The 15393-nt window shown below is 33.2% G+C and overlaps 1 protein-coding gene across 1 annotated transcript in view; it reads right to left on the bottom strand.

The window, feature by feature from the left end:
- LOC125678670 (E3 ubiquitin-protein ligase MYCBP2-like) overlaps positions 1 to 15393 on the bottom strand; it is a 73879-nt gene that overhangs the window by 53553 nt on the left and 4933 nt on the right. Inside the window, 13 exon segments of the mRNA XM_056153455.1 lie at positions 1066 to 1233; positions 1963 to 2173; positions 3301 to 3377; positions 4369 to 4510; positions 4957 to 5027; positions 5255 to 5351; positions 5496 to 5561; positions 5798 to 5910; positions 7173 to 7320; positions 8532 to 8713; positions 8954 to 9107; positions 9274 to 9501; positions 9792 to 9861. Of these exon segments, the coding sequence (XP_056009430.1) occupies positions 1066 to 1233; positions 1963 to 2173; positions 3301 to 3377; positions 4369 to 4510; positions 4957 to 5027; positions 5255 to 5351; positions 5496 to 5561; positions 5798 to 5910; positions 7173 to 7320; positions 8532 to 8713; positions 8954 to 9107; positions 9274 to 9501; positions 9792 to 9861 (1727 nt within the window).

The raw sequence follows: 15393 nt of genomic DNA, 5'->3' as shown, positions 1-15393 counted from the left end.
TTTCCAAATAACACTTTTCCGGATCGAGGATACTTTATAAATGCTTGTCCAAATCTAAACAAGAGGTCACCTGAATACTAGTGAAAAAGTATCACTACTTCCATGGGCTATGAAATCTAGAAAAAATTCCCTGTTCTGAATATCTAAGCTAAATTCTAATGTTCATCAACAGTATAAAACAAGATGTGTTCTTAAAACTTCACTGCCCTCAAAAGTGCATACACTGATAAAAGGCTTTAAATAATAGGTGTATTACCATTAAAACATCAAAATATATGGCTAATTTGGACTCATCCTAAAATCATAACCCTGAGTTGTGAAATTCATCATTTTTTGTACATCCTTTTCTGCTATTTCTAAGTATGCATTTAGATTTTATACAGTATCAGCAAACTTACACATAAATACTATATATACTAAGTTGGGCCCTACCCTGGGGTTAAAACCCTTACTCTAGGGAAAATCAAATTTACAATTTTGGTAAAAGACTACCTGCTCTATCCATTTAGTTTCAATTTAGTATCAAAAGCACTAAAGAAGATGTTATTTAAGTGTTTTACACATAAACACTATATAACAAGTTTGGCCCCGCCCTGGGGTCAGAACCCCTACCCTGGGGATCATGAAATTTACAATTTTGGTAGAGGCCTTCCTGCTCTACATCACTATGCATTTAGTTTTTCTTCCATGTGTATGATTCTTGAGAAGAAGATTTTTTAAAATTGGTCAATTTTGGGCAGTTTTTGCCTCACCCCTAGGGCCTTAGGGGTGCTGGAGTCATGAAGTTTACAATTTATGTCCCCCTTGTCCCAATGATGCTTCATACCAAATTTGAAAAGAATTGGACTGGTAGTTATTAAGAAGAAGTTAAAAATGTTCAATTGTTAACGGACAACTGACAACGGACGAAAACCAATTGCAATGAGTTTACTCAGGTGACCTAGTAAAAGTCATGAATAATGAACATTTCACACTCATTACTAAAGTCAAACTCTAATAAACATATACAGTAGATACACTGCACATGTTCCCTATGTCTCGTAATTGAAAATACTGCTTCCTTACCACTACTCTGATCACAAAAGGTGGTGTCCTTGCCAAAGATAAGGAGCTGTCCCTCCCTGGTCACCACAGCACTGCTGCCAATGTTACAGGCAGCATACACCACAGTTCTCGATTCCAAGCGAATCATTTTACGTGGTTTTACAGCCTTGGGTTGTCTCCTAGCTTTTGCTGTAAAAGAATATAAACTTAATAATCTCAAAGCAGTTAACATAAGATTATTTTGAGAAGACTAGATCAAAGAAATGAATTCTTAATCTCAATTTTGATACTTGTTCCACACAACATTGTTCTAAAAGCCATTTTCTTTATATTTTGAAATCAGTACAAATTTTGAGGCATTCCTTTTCAAGGATACTGATGCAAATGATTATTTCTAATTTATCACACTCCTGCATTCAATACATATGAAACTCCTGTGAATATTTTTTTAATTTTCAAACTAAAACATACATGACATGTACAGTACAGTGATTTTTTTAAGACTCATTTTAGGTACGAATTTAAGCTCTTTCCCCTCCCAAAAATTACCAATTTTTATCCCAATCTAACTTGCACTTTTCCCAATAAAAACTGGTAAAAACGTATTTGTTAAAAAAATAAGTTCGATGTGAATAGTTTACGTACAATGAGACAAAGAAGCATCAATTCTAGTTAATTTAGATAAAATAGTTGAAAATCTTAAAAGCTTAAAGAAAATAAAGTTAAATATGTAAAATAAAGGAAGAATGACATCAATTTGTGTTTGATTACTTGTTTGATATGATATATTTAACTTATTTACAATAATACTCGTTTTTCCCAATTTGACCAAAATGTCGACAATTTTTCCCAATTCGAAAGCAAAAAGACCCTTCTGAAAAATCACTGGTACAAATATCTGTGTACTCCTTCACTTACAGACACTCGTGTCCCCATCCTCTCCTCTTCGAGATGTTCCCACAAAGAACACACTACCATCTTCTGCTACCATTAGGCCATGGAGTCCCTCATGCCCAGTCACCACCTGAACAATCTTAGGAGACTTGGTGATGGGCAACTCTGCCCATTTCCCCTGAGTAGGGCCACCTTGTTTAATGCCCAGACACTGGGATTTCCCTGTGTAGATCACCTAAATAACAAGGGTAGATTTATACATACAAGGGGCATTCAAAATATGTCGACTTTTGCCTTAACTTTTTTTCTGAACGTCACATACATGTATTACATCCAAAATTGGAAGACATAATCAGACAATAAATGATTTTAATTATACTGAAGAAAAGTCAGATATGTTAAAATATATCAGAAAATATTTCAAAAATTAAAACCGAAAAATGAGTTTATGGCGCATGGTAAAAAAATTTTATTAACAAAAATGCATCACAATGTAATTCTCAAATCTCTCAAAAATGGCACTAAAACAAAATTTATACATTCTAGTAGAGAATTATTGCGTCATTTTATAAGCAAAGTTTTGACATAATATGTCAAGCCGTTTAATGGAAATCATTATAGAAGGTAGGTAGTTCTCTTTCGTGAAGGTTAAAAACTTTGACGTTATGGAAAATCACGGAGCAGCGAAAGGCCATAAAATCAATGATGCACTCCAGAAATCTCCGATAAAAACTGTTAAATGCTGAAGAAACAGATAAATCAAAATTGAGTCTTGCTTTAGTGTATAAATGACATGGACTATTTTCTTGTGGTAGAGACTTTATATTGTATGATGAATGTCCCGGTAGGAAATGAATCATTTGTCAAGAACCTGGCGAAAGAATAAGTAACGCTACAGAAAATGATATCCGTGTCGCTGTAGCGGAGTTAGCAGATATCTTTGATGTTAGTTCCAGCACTGTCTTCACTATTGTTATTGAATATTTGGAAATGTTGCAGCCCGCTAGATACCTAGATGATAAAGCGAGAAGGCTGTGTGTGAAATGTGGAGGAGCATATTTTAAGAAACTGTGAAACGCGACGCTGTGACATTGGGTTTTGATGTAACGAAGCTCTGTGGTGAAAGAACATACTGTTTTTAAAATCATAAATCACGGAAACTGTTTTATCAAATAGAAGAAAACATCCAAGGTCGATAAAACAAATGATTTCAAATCCCATAATGTGTTGAATTTTATTTTTCAAAAAATTATATCTACAAGAGAGACATTGTCTACATATTTTTTGTCTACATATTTTTTTAATGATCTTCGTATGGTACCTATTGGATTTACAACACAAGAAACATAAAATTCATTTTACCTTTCCACCCACAGTTCTGATAAGTGCAAACTCCTTGCCAGCAGTAACACAGGCTGACTCTTCATCAAAGGATGTCACTAATGGAGAAAAAAACAAAATAATTTGACATGAGAATTGTTAAACTGTAAATGTACTTTATTTCGCAGGGTCATAATTCCACGAAATAATAATTTCTGTTCAATCCGCAGATAGAAAATTACAAAGATTTCTTGGATTGCATTGTATGTCTTAAATGTACTTTAAGCACACTGGAACAAATTCACGCACAAAATCTATGACCACATACATAGCATAAATTTAATTTCTCACGGAAAACCATACATTTACAGTATTAGGAAAATTAAGAATCACTACACATGTATTTGGAAAATTTAGGAAAATTAAGAATTATTACATCATGAAAATTAAGAATTAGGAAAATGAAGAATTGGTATAGGAAAATTAATCAAGAATTACTATATTAGGAAAATCAAGAATTGTTATATTAGGAAAATTAATTCGTGTTCCAAGGAGGAAGTGTCCCCTGTGATGGCATCAGTAGTCATGATATCATGTTAAAGATGAGTAAATACCTCATCATAATGGCTGACTTCCTTGCAAAATAAGTATAAACTATATGTACATGTTCTTTCAATTTTGTGACCTACCTCAGTTAACAAGTGACTTGAGAATAAGACAATTTATCTGTAGATCGTGAGTTCAAGCCTGAAGAGACTTTAAACTAAAACAGCAATTTTTTCACTAAATATTTATATGATAGATTTTAAACTTTTCCACTTCAAAATATTGTTGTGCACATCTTCCAATTTTCATCCAATACAATCTTCTTTAGAGTGTTACAACTCCTGAAATGAACACTCATAAAGGGAAACACACATACTAAATATCAATGTCCAAACTCTCGTGGTTCTGAAGTTCTGGAGTATGACAGACTGCATACGAAAGTAAGATGATAAAAATGAAAAGTATGAAGGGAAAATCGAAAGTAAAGAGAGATGAGCATAGAATAAATTAGAACTAGATCTCCATGGAGACTATTGTAGATGTTGATGAGTTTAAACCATTTACCAATGGGGTGTCTATTTATTTCATTGTCGTATCCAGATTGTCCAAGCACTTCTAGGCACTTCCTTGTAAGTTTCAGGGGAATTTCATTGACCACAGTCATGGGAGTCTTCTTGGGATCAAACATTCTCACTACAAATGTGTCCTGTAAAAACAATACAATCACAAGGATAATGTGTCCTGTAAAAACAACACAATCACAAGGATAATGTGTCCTGTAAAAACAACACAATCACAAGGATAATGTGTCCTGTAAAAAAAAATACAATCACAAGGATAATGTGTCCTGTAAAAACAACACAATCACAAGGATAATGTGTCCGGTAAAAACAACACACTCACAAGGATAATGTGTCCTGTAAAAACAACACAATCACAAGGATAATGTGTCCTGTAAAAACAACACAATCACAAGGATAATGTGTCCTGTAAAAACAACACAATCACAAGGATAATGTGTCCTGTAAAAACAACACAATCACAAGGATAATGTGATGCAATCACACCACATGTAGGAAATTTACAAACACACTGTGATAAAAAAGAAAATCTTAAAGTTTAAATACCAAAATTATATATAAACTGTCTTACATCTTTTGCTGCCGCTATTTGACCTATGTATTCACCATCACTGAACAAAGCACTTGGTCCATTGTTTTTCCCTGTAAAACAATTTGTACCTACAAAACACTGGAAAACACTATGATCTCTTCTATTTAAGAGATCTACTGAACAGTGTACAATCATTCTTGTTAAATTAAACAAGTTTCCTTTTCTACAAATTTAATGGCTAGTGGAAGACAATTTTAAGCACATATTCCATCATTTTACAAATTCTTCTACTTGTGTAACAGTATGGTTACAATAAGTGAGAAGCGCTTGAACATACCATCTAATTTGCATGCAGAGTGAATTTCTAAAGATTTTGGATCCACAACACACAACTGAGGGTGGGCGTTATCATCACTTCGACAGAACAGCTTTCCCTGTAAACAACAGCTCAAATAAGTAAGTACATTATATCCTTGTTTACATCATTTAAGTACATATACTGAGATATGAACAAAGTTATTAAAGCTCTTCACTCCTTGTAGTCATAAAGTTAGAAAATATTCCAAACTTAAACCTACCCCTGCAAAGGCTAACCAGACATTGGAGGTCACTGGAAAATCTTCTCTGTGTTGATAAACATGTCCCTGGAAAAGCATGGTTCATATGCATAGTGATTCATACAGTTAAATTAGAAACTGTTACCCGTTGAAAAACTTCAATGGGTCTGTATAAAGTACATTGTACATATAAATTATTTGCAAGTAAACTTCACAATCAATTTGTTCAAATCAAATTTTTCAATCTTCTTTTTGACAAAATTTAAAACTTTAAATTAAATTACATTTTCTATCTACAATGTAAAATTAAAATGCTTAAGTACCTTGATAGTCGATCCGTATCCCGATCCCACCTTGAACAGGCCGCTGGAGTTAAGGACGTACAGGTAGTGACCGTCACAGGATATTGCACTGGGAATGTTGTTTAAGCCATTGGCTGAAATCAGAGTCGTGCATGTGTAACTTTAAAGCAAATATCTGCAACCTACCCTACACTGTAAATTGAACACATTTCCTTGCATTATAGGACTTTCCTTAAGAGGTAGGGTATCAAATTTTTCATAAGGGTAAATTCAAGTATAGTGTTTCATATTTTGTGAGTAAAAAACATGAAAGAAGGATTTAATTTTATTTTTTTAATATTTGATGTAGATAAGGGTGACATGGCTTTTGATCAGTTGATTTAGCGTGTGCTCGACTTCAATGTAAACAAACTTACATGCCTTGCTGGTTGGGTAAGTATTTTCTTGTATGAAAATGTCAATTAGAAACAGTATTACGTGATGTGAAAGTAAAATGTCTGAGAAGTTTCCTTTAAGGGAGTAGGGTCAGGTCAAAGGTGAGTTATTTCGTTAAGAACATATAGGCAAAATTAATAGAGTGGAGCAACCTAATTAAATGAATGCCCAGCTAAAGTTGTTCAGAACAAGCTTTCCCAAAATTTAATTTGAGATCATATGGAAGGACACAGTTGTCATGGCCTTACACACAGAGTATACAGCACAGATCTAAGAAGTCTGATTTTAATTAGATTGTGGCCTTCCCAATAAGTATCTCTACATGGGCATTTATGATGACAGTCTCTACAGATTGTTTAGAAATGACCTTAACACAAATTCCACAGATGCAAGGTCACTGTAAAACAGAAGGATTTGCCATAGTTGATGTGCTTTAATCAAGATGCATCCATAAAAATGTTACATGAATTATCCTCAATCAATCAGTCAGACACAAGCTAAATACAAAATACGGAAAAGTGAGGTCTACATCTTACAAATAGTCAAGGTAAAAAAAATTCTAAGAATATTTGTCAATCTCTTGTGTATGAAGCATCGATGAAAGAAACTTCAATAAGTTATTAAGAAACAAGGTAAATTCAAAATTCATATGTCAAGGTCATATGGAAGGCCAAGGTTAATAAAATATTGGGCATAGTCATATTCATAATGAAATCTGAAGAGGTCATATATTCATAATGAAATCTGAAGAGGTCATATTCTAAAGTTAATTCACAAATGAACTAAATGCAAAACAGAACTGACTGACAAAAGTTAGAAAACATGACCAACACTATATGACCCTGTTCATTTACATGGATGGGGGGGGGGGGGGGGGGGGTTAAAATGTATCTAGCATTTATATGTTTAGTTTACTACTTAACTTTTCGTTAAGCTTTAAAATCATCATTTCCATACTTACTGTGGTGATAGCCCACCAGCGCCTCTAACTGGAATTTGTCAATCTTGGCTTCTGTTTTGATTCCCTGGTTGAACCAATCTGGTAAGGCTGATTTACCCAGAAGCACTGCCTGGACACTCCTCTGCAGCAAGGTCAGGATACCAGGCACCTATTTCAATGGGTACTCATTTATTAAACCATTTATGATCAAACATTTAAATTCAGTGAATCCCTTCTCGTATATTTCTTTTGAAATTGACATTGCTTTCATCATAGAGTCAGACAAACTAGTTCTATCCACTTTTTTAGTACAACCTGTCTGCGTAACCATTACCAAATATGGGCATCATCAAGGTCAAAGGGTGCATTGGCTGTTCCATTTAAAGTAACAAATGGGTCAACCAAATGATATTTTAGAACTTAAAGGGACTGGTGCACATTTTTCGAAAGAAATATTTTTCAATTTTGATGTTAAAATTCAAAAATATAAATAATTTAAGTTGACCACAAAAATTTGGACCATCTGAATGCAAGGATAAGAGCACTATTTTAGCTTTGATTTTGTGTTATGTAAACAAAGACTCGAGTCTTTTTATGTAAACAAACAAACCAGTGAAACGTTAACTTTGTAATTTAAAGCATCTTCATTTTGTACAATCACAAATTTTTAACTTTTAAATGAGACACTTTACCTAAAGTATACTGAGATGTGATATTTATAACAAACTTGGATCAATATCCATTTATTTTGAAAACGTAAACAATAACACACCTCAATTTTTGTTTTCAAAACAAATAATAAACTCTCCATTGTGAGTTTCTGTCATGATAAATAACTTTAATTTTTTTTTTGAAACCTTCTAAACATATTAGCCTGTAAATTTTGATCATTTAAAGTGAAAAACAAAATTTGGGGGGAAATCGTGAATCAGTCCCTTTAAATCTAGTTTATGTTTTTGAAAAACAAATAAAAATATAAATCTTTTTGTTGTTTCATCGGGTGATGAAGGTAGCAATCATTGCAGAAAAAAATGCATAACCCGCTTTTGCAGGTTATGATTTTTTCTGTAATGCTTGCTACCTTCATCACCCGATGGAACAACAAAGAAAGACATTTTATTGTTTAAATTCATACACATATTTGAATTATAATATATGCATAAACAGATGAATACATTAACTTGAGAGCAAAATATGGTTAAAGCTGTCTAATCAGTCATGAGAGACATGTTAGATAGTATTAGACAACATTTCTGCTAGAAAAGTTTCCAAATAACTATACATAGAGATTCTTGATGAAAACTGAGTACTATTGATGAAAACAGTGAGTACTAATGATGAAAACAGTGAGTACTAATGATGAAAACAGTGAGTACTAACCATGATCTGATGAGTAAGATGTGGTCTGGGATTCATCAATATGGCGGACACAGCAGTGAGCATTTTACTCGTATCTCCTAGAGCAATCACTAGACTGATTAGGGAGGAACAGGCCAGAGAAGGCAGGTCTGGATAGGAACTGGAATGGCAGGTCAACTCCATCAGAAGTTCAAACAGCCCAGCTGACAAAAAATATCAGTGCATCTTTAATTTCAGTTTAATAAACTAACTTGTATGAATTGCCTCTTGTTTCCAATTTTTTCAATATCATACATTGCTCTTTATCAATAATACTGCTTAGTGTTGCAAAAGTTTACAGTTATGTGAAACTTCTACTTTATGGCTTTATTTCATATAAAAATCTGATGATTTACAAAATAAAATTCATCAATATGAAGAAAACTTGAGGTTGAGAGACTCACAAACAACATCTACAGGCTCCGACTTCATACTCTCCGGGTACTGTCCTTGTAAGAGATCTAACAAGGCTCTGAGGGCTTTTATACAAAGTTCCGGATATTTGTTCCTCGTCTCTCTGATCAATTCAAATACACCACACAGACCAAGACCCACAATCTGCAAATCAAAAGAATTCTTATTCCATTGTATGTACATGTATGATCTGTGTCTACAAAGCCATTACTTCTTCTTCAACCACGGCAAAATCGTACATGAGGAATCTGATATACATCACTTAACAGTGTCAGGTTTACAGAGCAAAAGGCGTGAACCAAACTGTCACCTTTGGAAGTTTGATGGCCAGTTCTTTGGACTTTTCCTCCCCGTCTTCATCACTGTCCGAGTCTGTGGTGGGAGATATACTCTGGTGGTAGATATGAGTGGCCTCATTCATGCACTGGTCCAATACGCTCTGCCTCACTGCTGCATACACGGTGAATAAGGAAGGGTTTGCATAAAGGTCCACACTGATTCGGTGAATTTCTGTTGATTCAGGACTCTTGTCTCTTTGCTTAAAAATACATGCCAAAAACTGAATGAACACTTGTTGCTATAGTGTTTATACAGATGTAATGCTTAGATAGGGTTTTGGGCTCTTAATTTCAAGGAAAAAAACATCCATGCATATCTTCCTGGTGGTGCATATACTTCAATATATGCAAATCCTTAAACATAAAAAGTAAAAATTTTAATATGCATGCATATTATTTCTTTTTTCAGTTGATATGAAATTGCTTCTTGTTGATATATTGTATTATTTCATTCAGATCTATCGGGAGTCAGCTTTTATTCTTTACTCACCTTGTTCTTTTTATCTTTTGACTTGCTTTTGGATTTCTTCTTGCCTTTCTTTTTATCATTCTTTAATTTTCTAAAAGAATTATAAATTTATTGTTAGACACATATATACAGCATAAAGGTGCAGTCAAACTTGTCTCAGTGGCCACTTGAAATCAGCAGCCATTCCTGAACAACGGCCACTCTCAATTCCCCCCGATGATTTTTCCTATACATTTGTACTGGAATAAACGGCCACCTATGTTACGCGGCCAGCGGCCACTCAAATCCTCACCCAACACGTTAATAGGTGGCCATTTTGTCCAACAACGCGGTTTTATCACGTGATATTTTACATGAGTTAATCAGCTGTGACGATAGTGACGATTGTTTTGAAAACGCACATTCGCTTGGGTAATTAAATACTGGTCAGTTTACTTGAAGCTATTAAACAGATTTGTGTCCAAATTAAATATTTTGTACTCTGTTATCGTTGTTTGTCATTTTTAACACATTGATGAAATGGCTTCACCGAATGTAAAAAGTTTTAACTTTGTCTGAAAAAATCAAAGGGATTGATCTGGATAAAAAAGGTATATCTTCTCGCAAGATTGCAGCAGAATTAAATGTTGGCAAAACTCAGATAAACGTTTTGAAAAGAAAAGCTGAATATCTGGGGGATTTTGAAAATAAAGTGGATCCAGAAGGAAAAAAGCAACGACACATTACGGGAAATTAATGTACATATGTATGATCAGTATTTTTATGAAATTCACCTTATTTTACTCTGTGAATAAATAAAGTTTATAACTTGTTCATATATTGATTGACTGGCTGTTTACAGGGCAAACTGGAATAAGAGGTCACCTGTCATAAGTGGCCACTTTCATAACTTCCCTAAGGTGGCCTCTTAAAACATGTTTGACTGTATGACTTTTCAAAATAATGGATACAAAAATTTCTTTATGAAAAGATGTAATTCATGATCACATACCTCAAATTAATTTTGTCTATTTGGTATTTACTTTAAAAAGGTATCCAACCCAAATTAGAACTATTGGTATTTACTTTAAAAAGGTATCCAACCCAAATTAGAACCTATTTCATTCAATAAAACTGTTGATCACTAAAATCCTAGTATCATTTAGAAGGATCTCACTATACAAATGTTTTATCCGTAAGATTTTTAAAAATAAAAATAAAAGGATGACTAAATATTCCATACAAGTTTGCATTGAAACTAACTTATTAAATATTAATGTACATGTAGTAATTAAAAGAGAGATTTGGACAAAACACCTATTCTCTGTAAATTAAGACACTCTCAAAAATGTTTCTGAAAAAAAAAGGTGAAAAACACTCCTGATTGGGACATTTTTCTATATGACAACACTGTTCAAAATTTCAGGACTCCAACTCCGACAGTTTAGAAATTTCACTTGTGTGAAATAAGGGCTTCATAGCTCTGTAATTTATGTTTCCAAACTGAGTATATATTTCCTCTTCACTGTGTTCTAAAAGATGACCAAAAATTATCAGCAATTAAACTTATCAAGCAAATAAAGATGCTTTTAAAATACAAACCATGAATCATAATGTAGATACAGAGTTTTCTCCTATTTTAAGCACTTTAATATCAAGAAATTTATAGCATGTTTTAATCAACATGAAAAATCATTTGCAAGTCATACTGTTACCAAAACTTTCATTTGTAGAAATTCAATGTGTATATTTTTCATACTTTAAGAACAACACTGTAAGCTATTCCTTTTCTTAACATAAGTTAGAGAGAGGGCTAAAATAGGCTATGACTGCTGCCCGATCCCATTCATGTTGTGAATAAATTATAGTTTAAACTAAATTCTTAAAGGTCAAGTGTAATAAAAATAGATTTGAAAATAAAGTTTATAATTCATTAAAACCCGTTTTGAAAAGTTTATTGATGTGTTTATTATTTTTTTTAAATCCAGGTAAATGCGCAAAATACCTATTCCAAAATCGTTGTTTATAGAAACGAATGAAGGAATTGTCATCCTTTCTTATGACGTCATCTGAGACAATTGTAGTTGTTTACGCCTGTATATCATCGTTTTAATTTCTGTGAGAAATTGCCAGTTTTAGCAACACCGTGGATAGTGACTGTGAAATACCGTAGATACATTTGAGTTTAGGGATTCAACCTTTTATATTTGTACCTGCATCCGTTTCGAAACCATCCGATAGTCTATGTTCGACAAATACCTCATAGGAATCTCAGTTAGAAATTATTTACCGAGCCAGTCCATAGAAAAGTGGGAATGATATTGGAAAAAATGTTCTATCAAAAGATAACCTTTGTATTTTACACAATCTAGGCTAATCAAAATCAGACTTCTTAGATACTCGCCGTATACTCTATTGTAGCGATTGTGAGAGTATTTAACTAGATTGACTCTAACGTTTGTATTTTTTTAATGGAATTTACTGGTATGAGATTGATCAGATTCAGATTATAATGTGTTTAGCTAGATATATATTTAATTGAAAAATGCCTTTTTGAAAAAAGAACAACAAAAGACAAAAGAAAAAAAAACTTATTGTGCACAACGTTATTTATAAACCAACCAACCCCCCCCCCCCCCCTTTTTAAAAAAGAAAAACATCTACATGTAGATACAATATCATAAAATGTAAATTAGGCTTATTAGTACATGTAATTTCTTCACAACACACGTGAAATGTGAAATTGAAATATTACGGCACAAAGTTAACGAATTGTAGCATTTTGAGGTGTGAAATTTTGCCTTAATGATTCATGATATATTAATTAATGTAGCACTTAAAACCATATTAGAAAAAGGAAAAACTTGTACTTGGTTTCATAATGAACTTGAAGAAAAAGCTTTGGAAATTGGACTGACCTAATAAATAAGGTTTTATCAAAATGGGTTTTTTAAATTGAATTCATTTCCATTTTTACTATATTTTATTTTTTCAAAATATATATAGTGAAGAAATGAAATGATGAGTCCCTTATAAATATAGTATGAGTACGACAATATTCGAAAGATATTTCATTTAATAAAAGAAATAAAATCAATTTGAACTAGGTAATGGGTGACATTAATTTTTATGTGCAATCGCAAACCCATTAAATACAATGTCGCATTAAAGCATCGGCAGTGGTGGATGTAGAGAGGGGTGGATTGCATCCCCCCTTAATTTGGGTTGAACTTTTTATATAATTAAAATACATCCCTCCACTTGTTTTGTAGGATGTCCAGTTAATCATCACTTAGCACTTTGTTTATAGTCAAACAGGATGATGCGTCGGGGTTGATGGAAACCTGATCCGATCGTTAATTAAAGTGTCACTCACTGATCCTCGTGGCTTGTCACAAATCTCAGTGTCTCTTTTCAGTTTCAGCGTCCAAATTCTTCGAAATTTAGGGTCTTTTGGGAAAAGAAACATACTTAATCCCTGTCCCGATTTGACATTGCAGTTCAAAGCAGCGCATTGTATCATAAATACAGGACTTTTCTATGTAAACACTATAAAACCCTATCAATGCAATCGAAAGTTGTCTCAGATGACGTCATAAGCTACTAGCGATAACTCACGTCACGACACATTTATCGATCACTCAGGTAAAAGTTTGATAGCGCCGTGTAATTCACGCCAAGTGATTTTTATCAAAATTGCCATGGAAATTAATCCCTAAGTGTACGACAGACATTTTTCTGTGTAAAAGTCAAGTTTTAGGAAAATCACCGTACTTGACCTTTAACATAAGTTACACATTATGTAAATTCAAATATAAACATATTGCTCAAATAGCACTTGAAAACAATAAAATCCTAAAATCAATATAAAACAGAATTTTTGTTGTACATGATAAATTATGAGAGAAAAAATCAAGCGATGAAATCAACATTACGTTATCTTGAAATGAAATTAATGCTACCTTTAAAATGCAAATTATCAATTTGAAAGCACCCAAATTAACATCTGTAATGTTACTGAGAAACAGAAAAGACAATACTATGTTTTGTGTCTGCATTCATGGAAGATGATTAATTTCTGCATATTTTGATGCATAATGAAGAAATTACATAATTATCATAAATAGAGGATATCTATATTACGTGTTTTGATATTTGGTTTATCCAACGAGTTGATATGGTGTATTTATTTGCGAGGCTTGCAATTATAGATGTTTTATTTATCTCATGCGTCTTCTTTTCACTTAATTTTGAGATGATCCCCAGTATGGTAGAAACAGCTGATTGAATTTGTGGCTCAGACGTCGTGCTTAATCTGTCTTCCTTACACGGGAAAAAATGGTGCGCTTATAAGCCATTAATATACAGTACAAAGGGCATTTTTATAAAAGAAACCATGGATGAAAATCGTTTTAGAAGGGATTATATTTTATAATTAATAATGGTTTTGCCATTCCGACAAAGTAAAAACTATTGACTGAGTATTTATTTTTTGAAGTAGACGTGACCTTCTGACAAAAGTTTGATGTCGTCATCGTTTTGAAATAAACATGTACGTGTAACAACGATCAATGAAAGTAATATTTTAATACAGCGTTATTAGAATGTTCAACAGCTTACAATGAAAAGTAGAAGTGTTTGTGCATTTGGATTTTATTTACGTAATTTCTTTGGATCTGAAGGCGAGAGGAAATCCTGAGGCCGAGCTTAGTAAGTAAAGCTGTTGAGATTTGTTGCATTCAATATGCTCCAGAAAAAAGAGACTGTGCTTGTGAATACTTGGTAGTGCAGCATGCCGAGGTACTTTTGATTAGGCTTGTCCAGTAGGCGGTCGATTCCTTGTCAATGATAATAGTGTGCACATATTTTGTTTTAGTATTTATTGACCGAGTTGGCATTTTTATGGCCGATAACTTGCATTATAGATAAGATAAGATAAGATAAGTTTATTCCAATTTTGGGCCCAGAGGGCATAACAGTAAGACATTTTATAAAGAAGGAAATTCAAAAAAGAAAGAAAGTTTACAACATTGACTACAGGTTACATTATATGTCAGTGGGGGCAATTTTAATTTTAATTTTGCTATAAAAGAAATTTTAAATAAATACAGAACAACAAGTTTTACGTTTTTTATCATGCATGGATATGCATAAACACAGAAAATATGTCATCCAAGCGGGAACAGTGTCAAAAGTAGTTCGGACAGGAAGTGCTTTATCGAACGGGCGCGTGATAAAGCTAATGCTTTATCTCACTTTCAACATACACCACACGTATGAAATAAAAGCACTAATCTGTATTGAACAGATGAGATTCAAAGTTTGATCTTACAACTTTATTGATTGGGAATTTCAGATACTCTTGGAGTCTTGCAGTCCATAGTCTCTCCTGATGTGATTAAATAAGTACAGTTATTAACATGATTAAGGGATACACACAGTTTTCAGATCTTTCAAATCTATTTTAAGTACAGGAGACTTTCAGTCAGAAGTCCCATTTCATCATGGCTGACATTTTTACAATTTTACTGCACAACAGCTAGCTCTCAGGACACTATGCATGAATGATTGAACAATGAGTGCAACCAGAGGAAATTCAAGTGATGGGCTACATATTGAGTAATAAAAATTTAGTGAAGACACA

Source organism: Ostrea edulis, chromosome 2 (genome assembly GCF_947568905.1).
Source record: "Ostrea edulis chromosome 2, xbOstEdul1.1, whole genome shotgun sequence".
Classification (NCBI taxonomy): Eukaryota; Metazoa; Mollusca; class Bivalvia; order Ostreida; family Ostreidae; genus Ostrea; species Ostrea edulis.
Note: the sequence above shows the minus strand (reverse complement) of the source record. Positions and strands in the feature narration are given on the sequence as shown.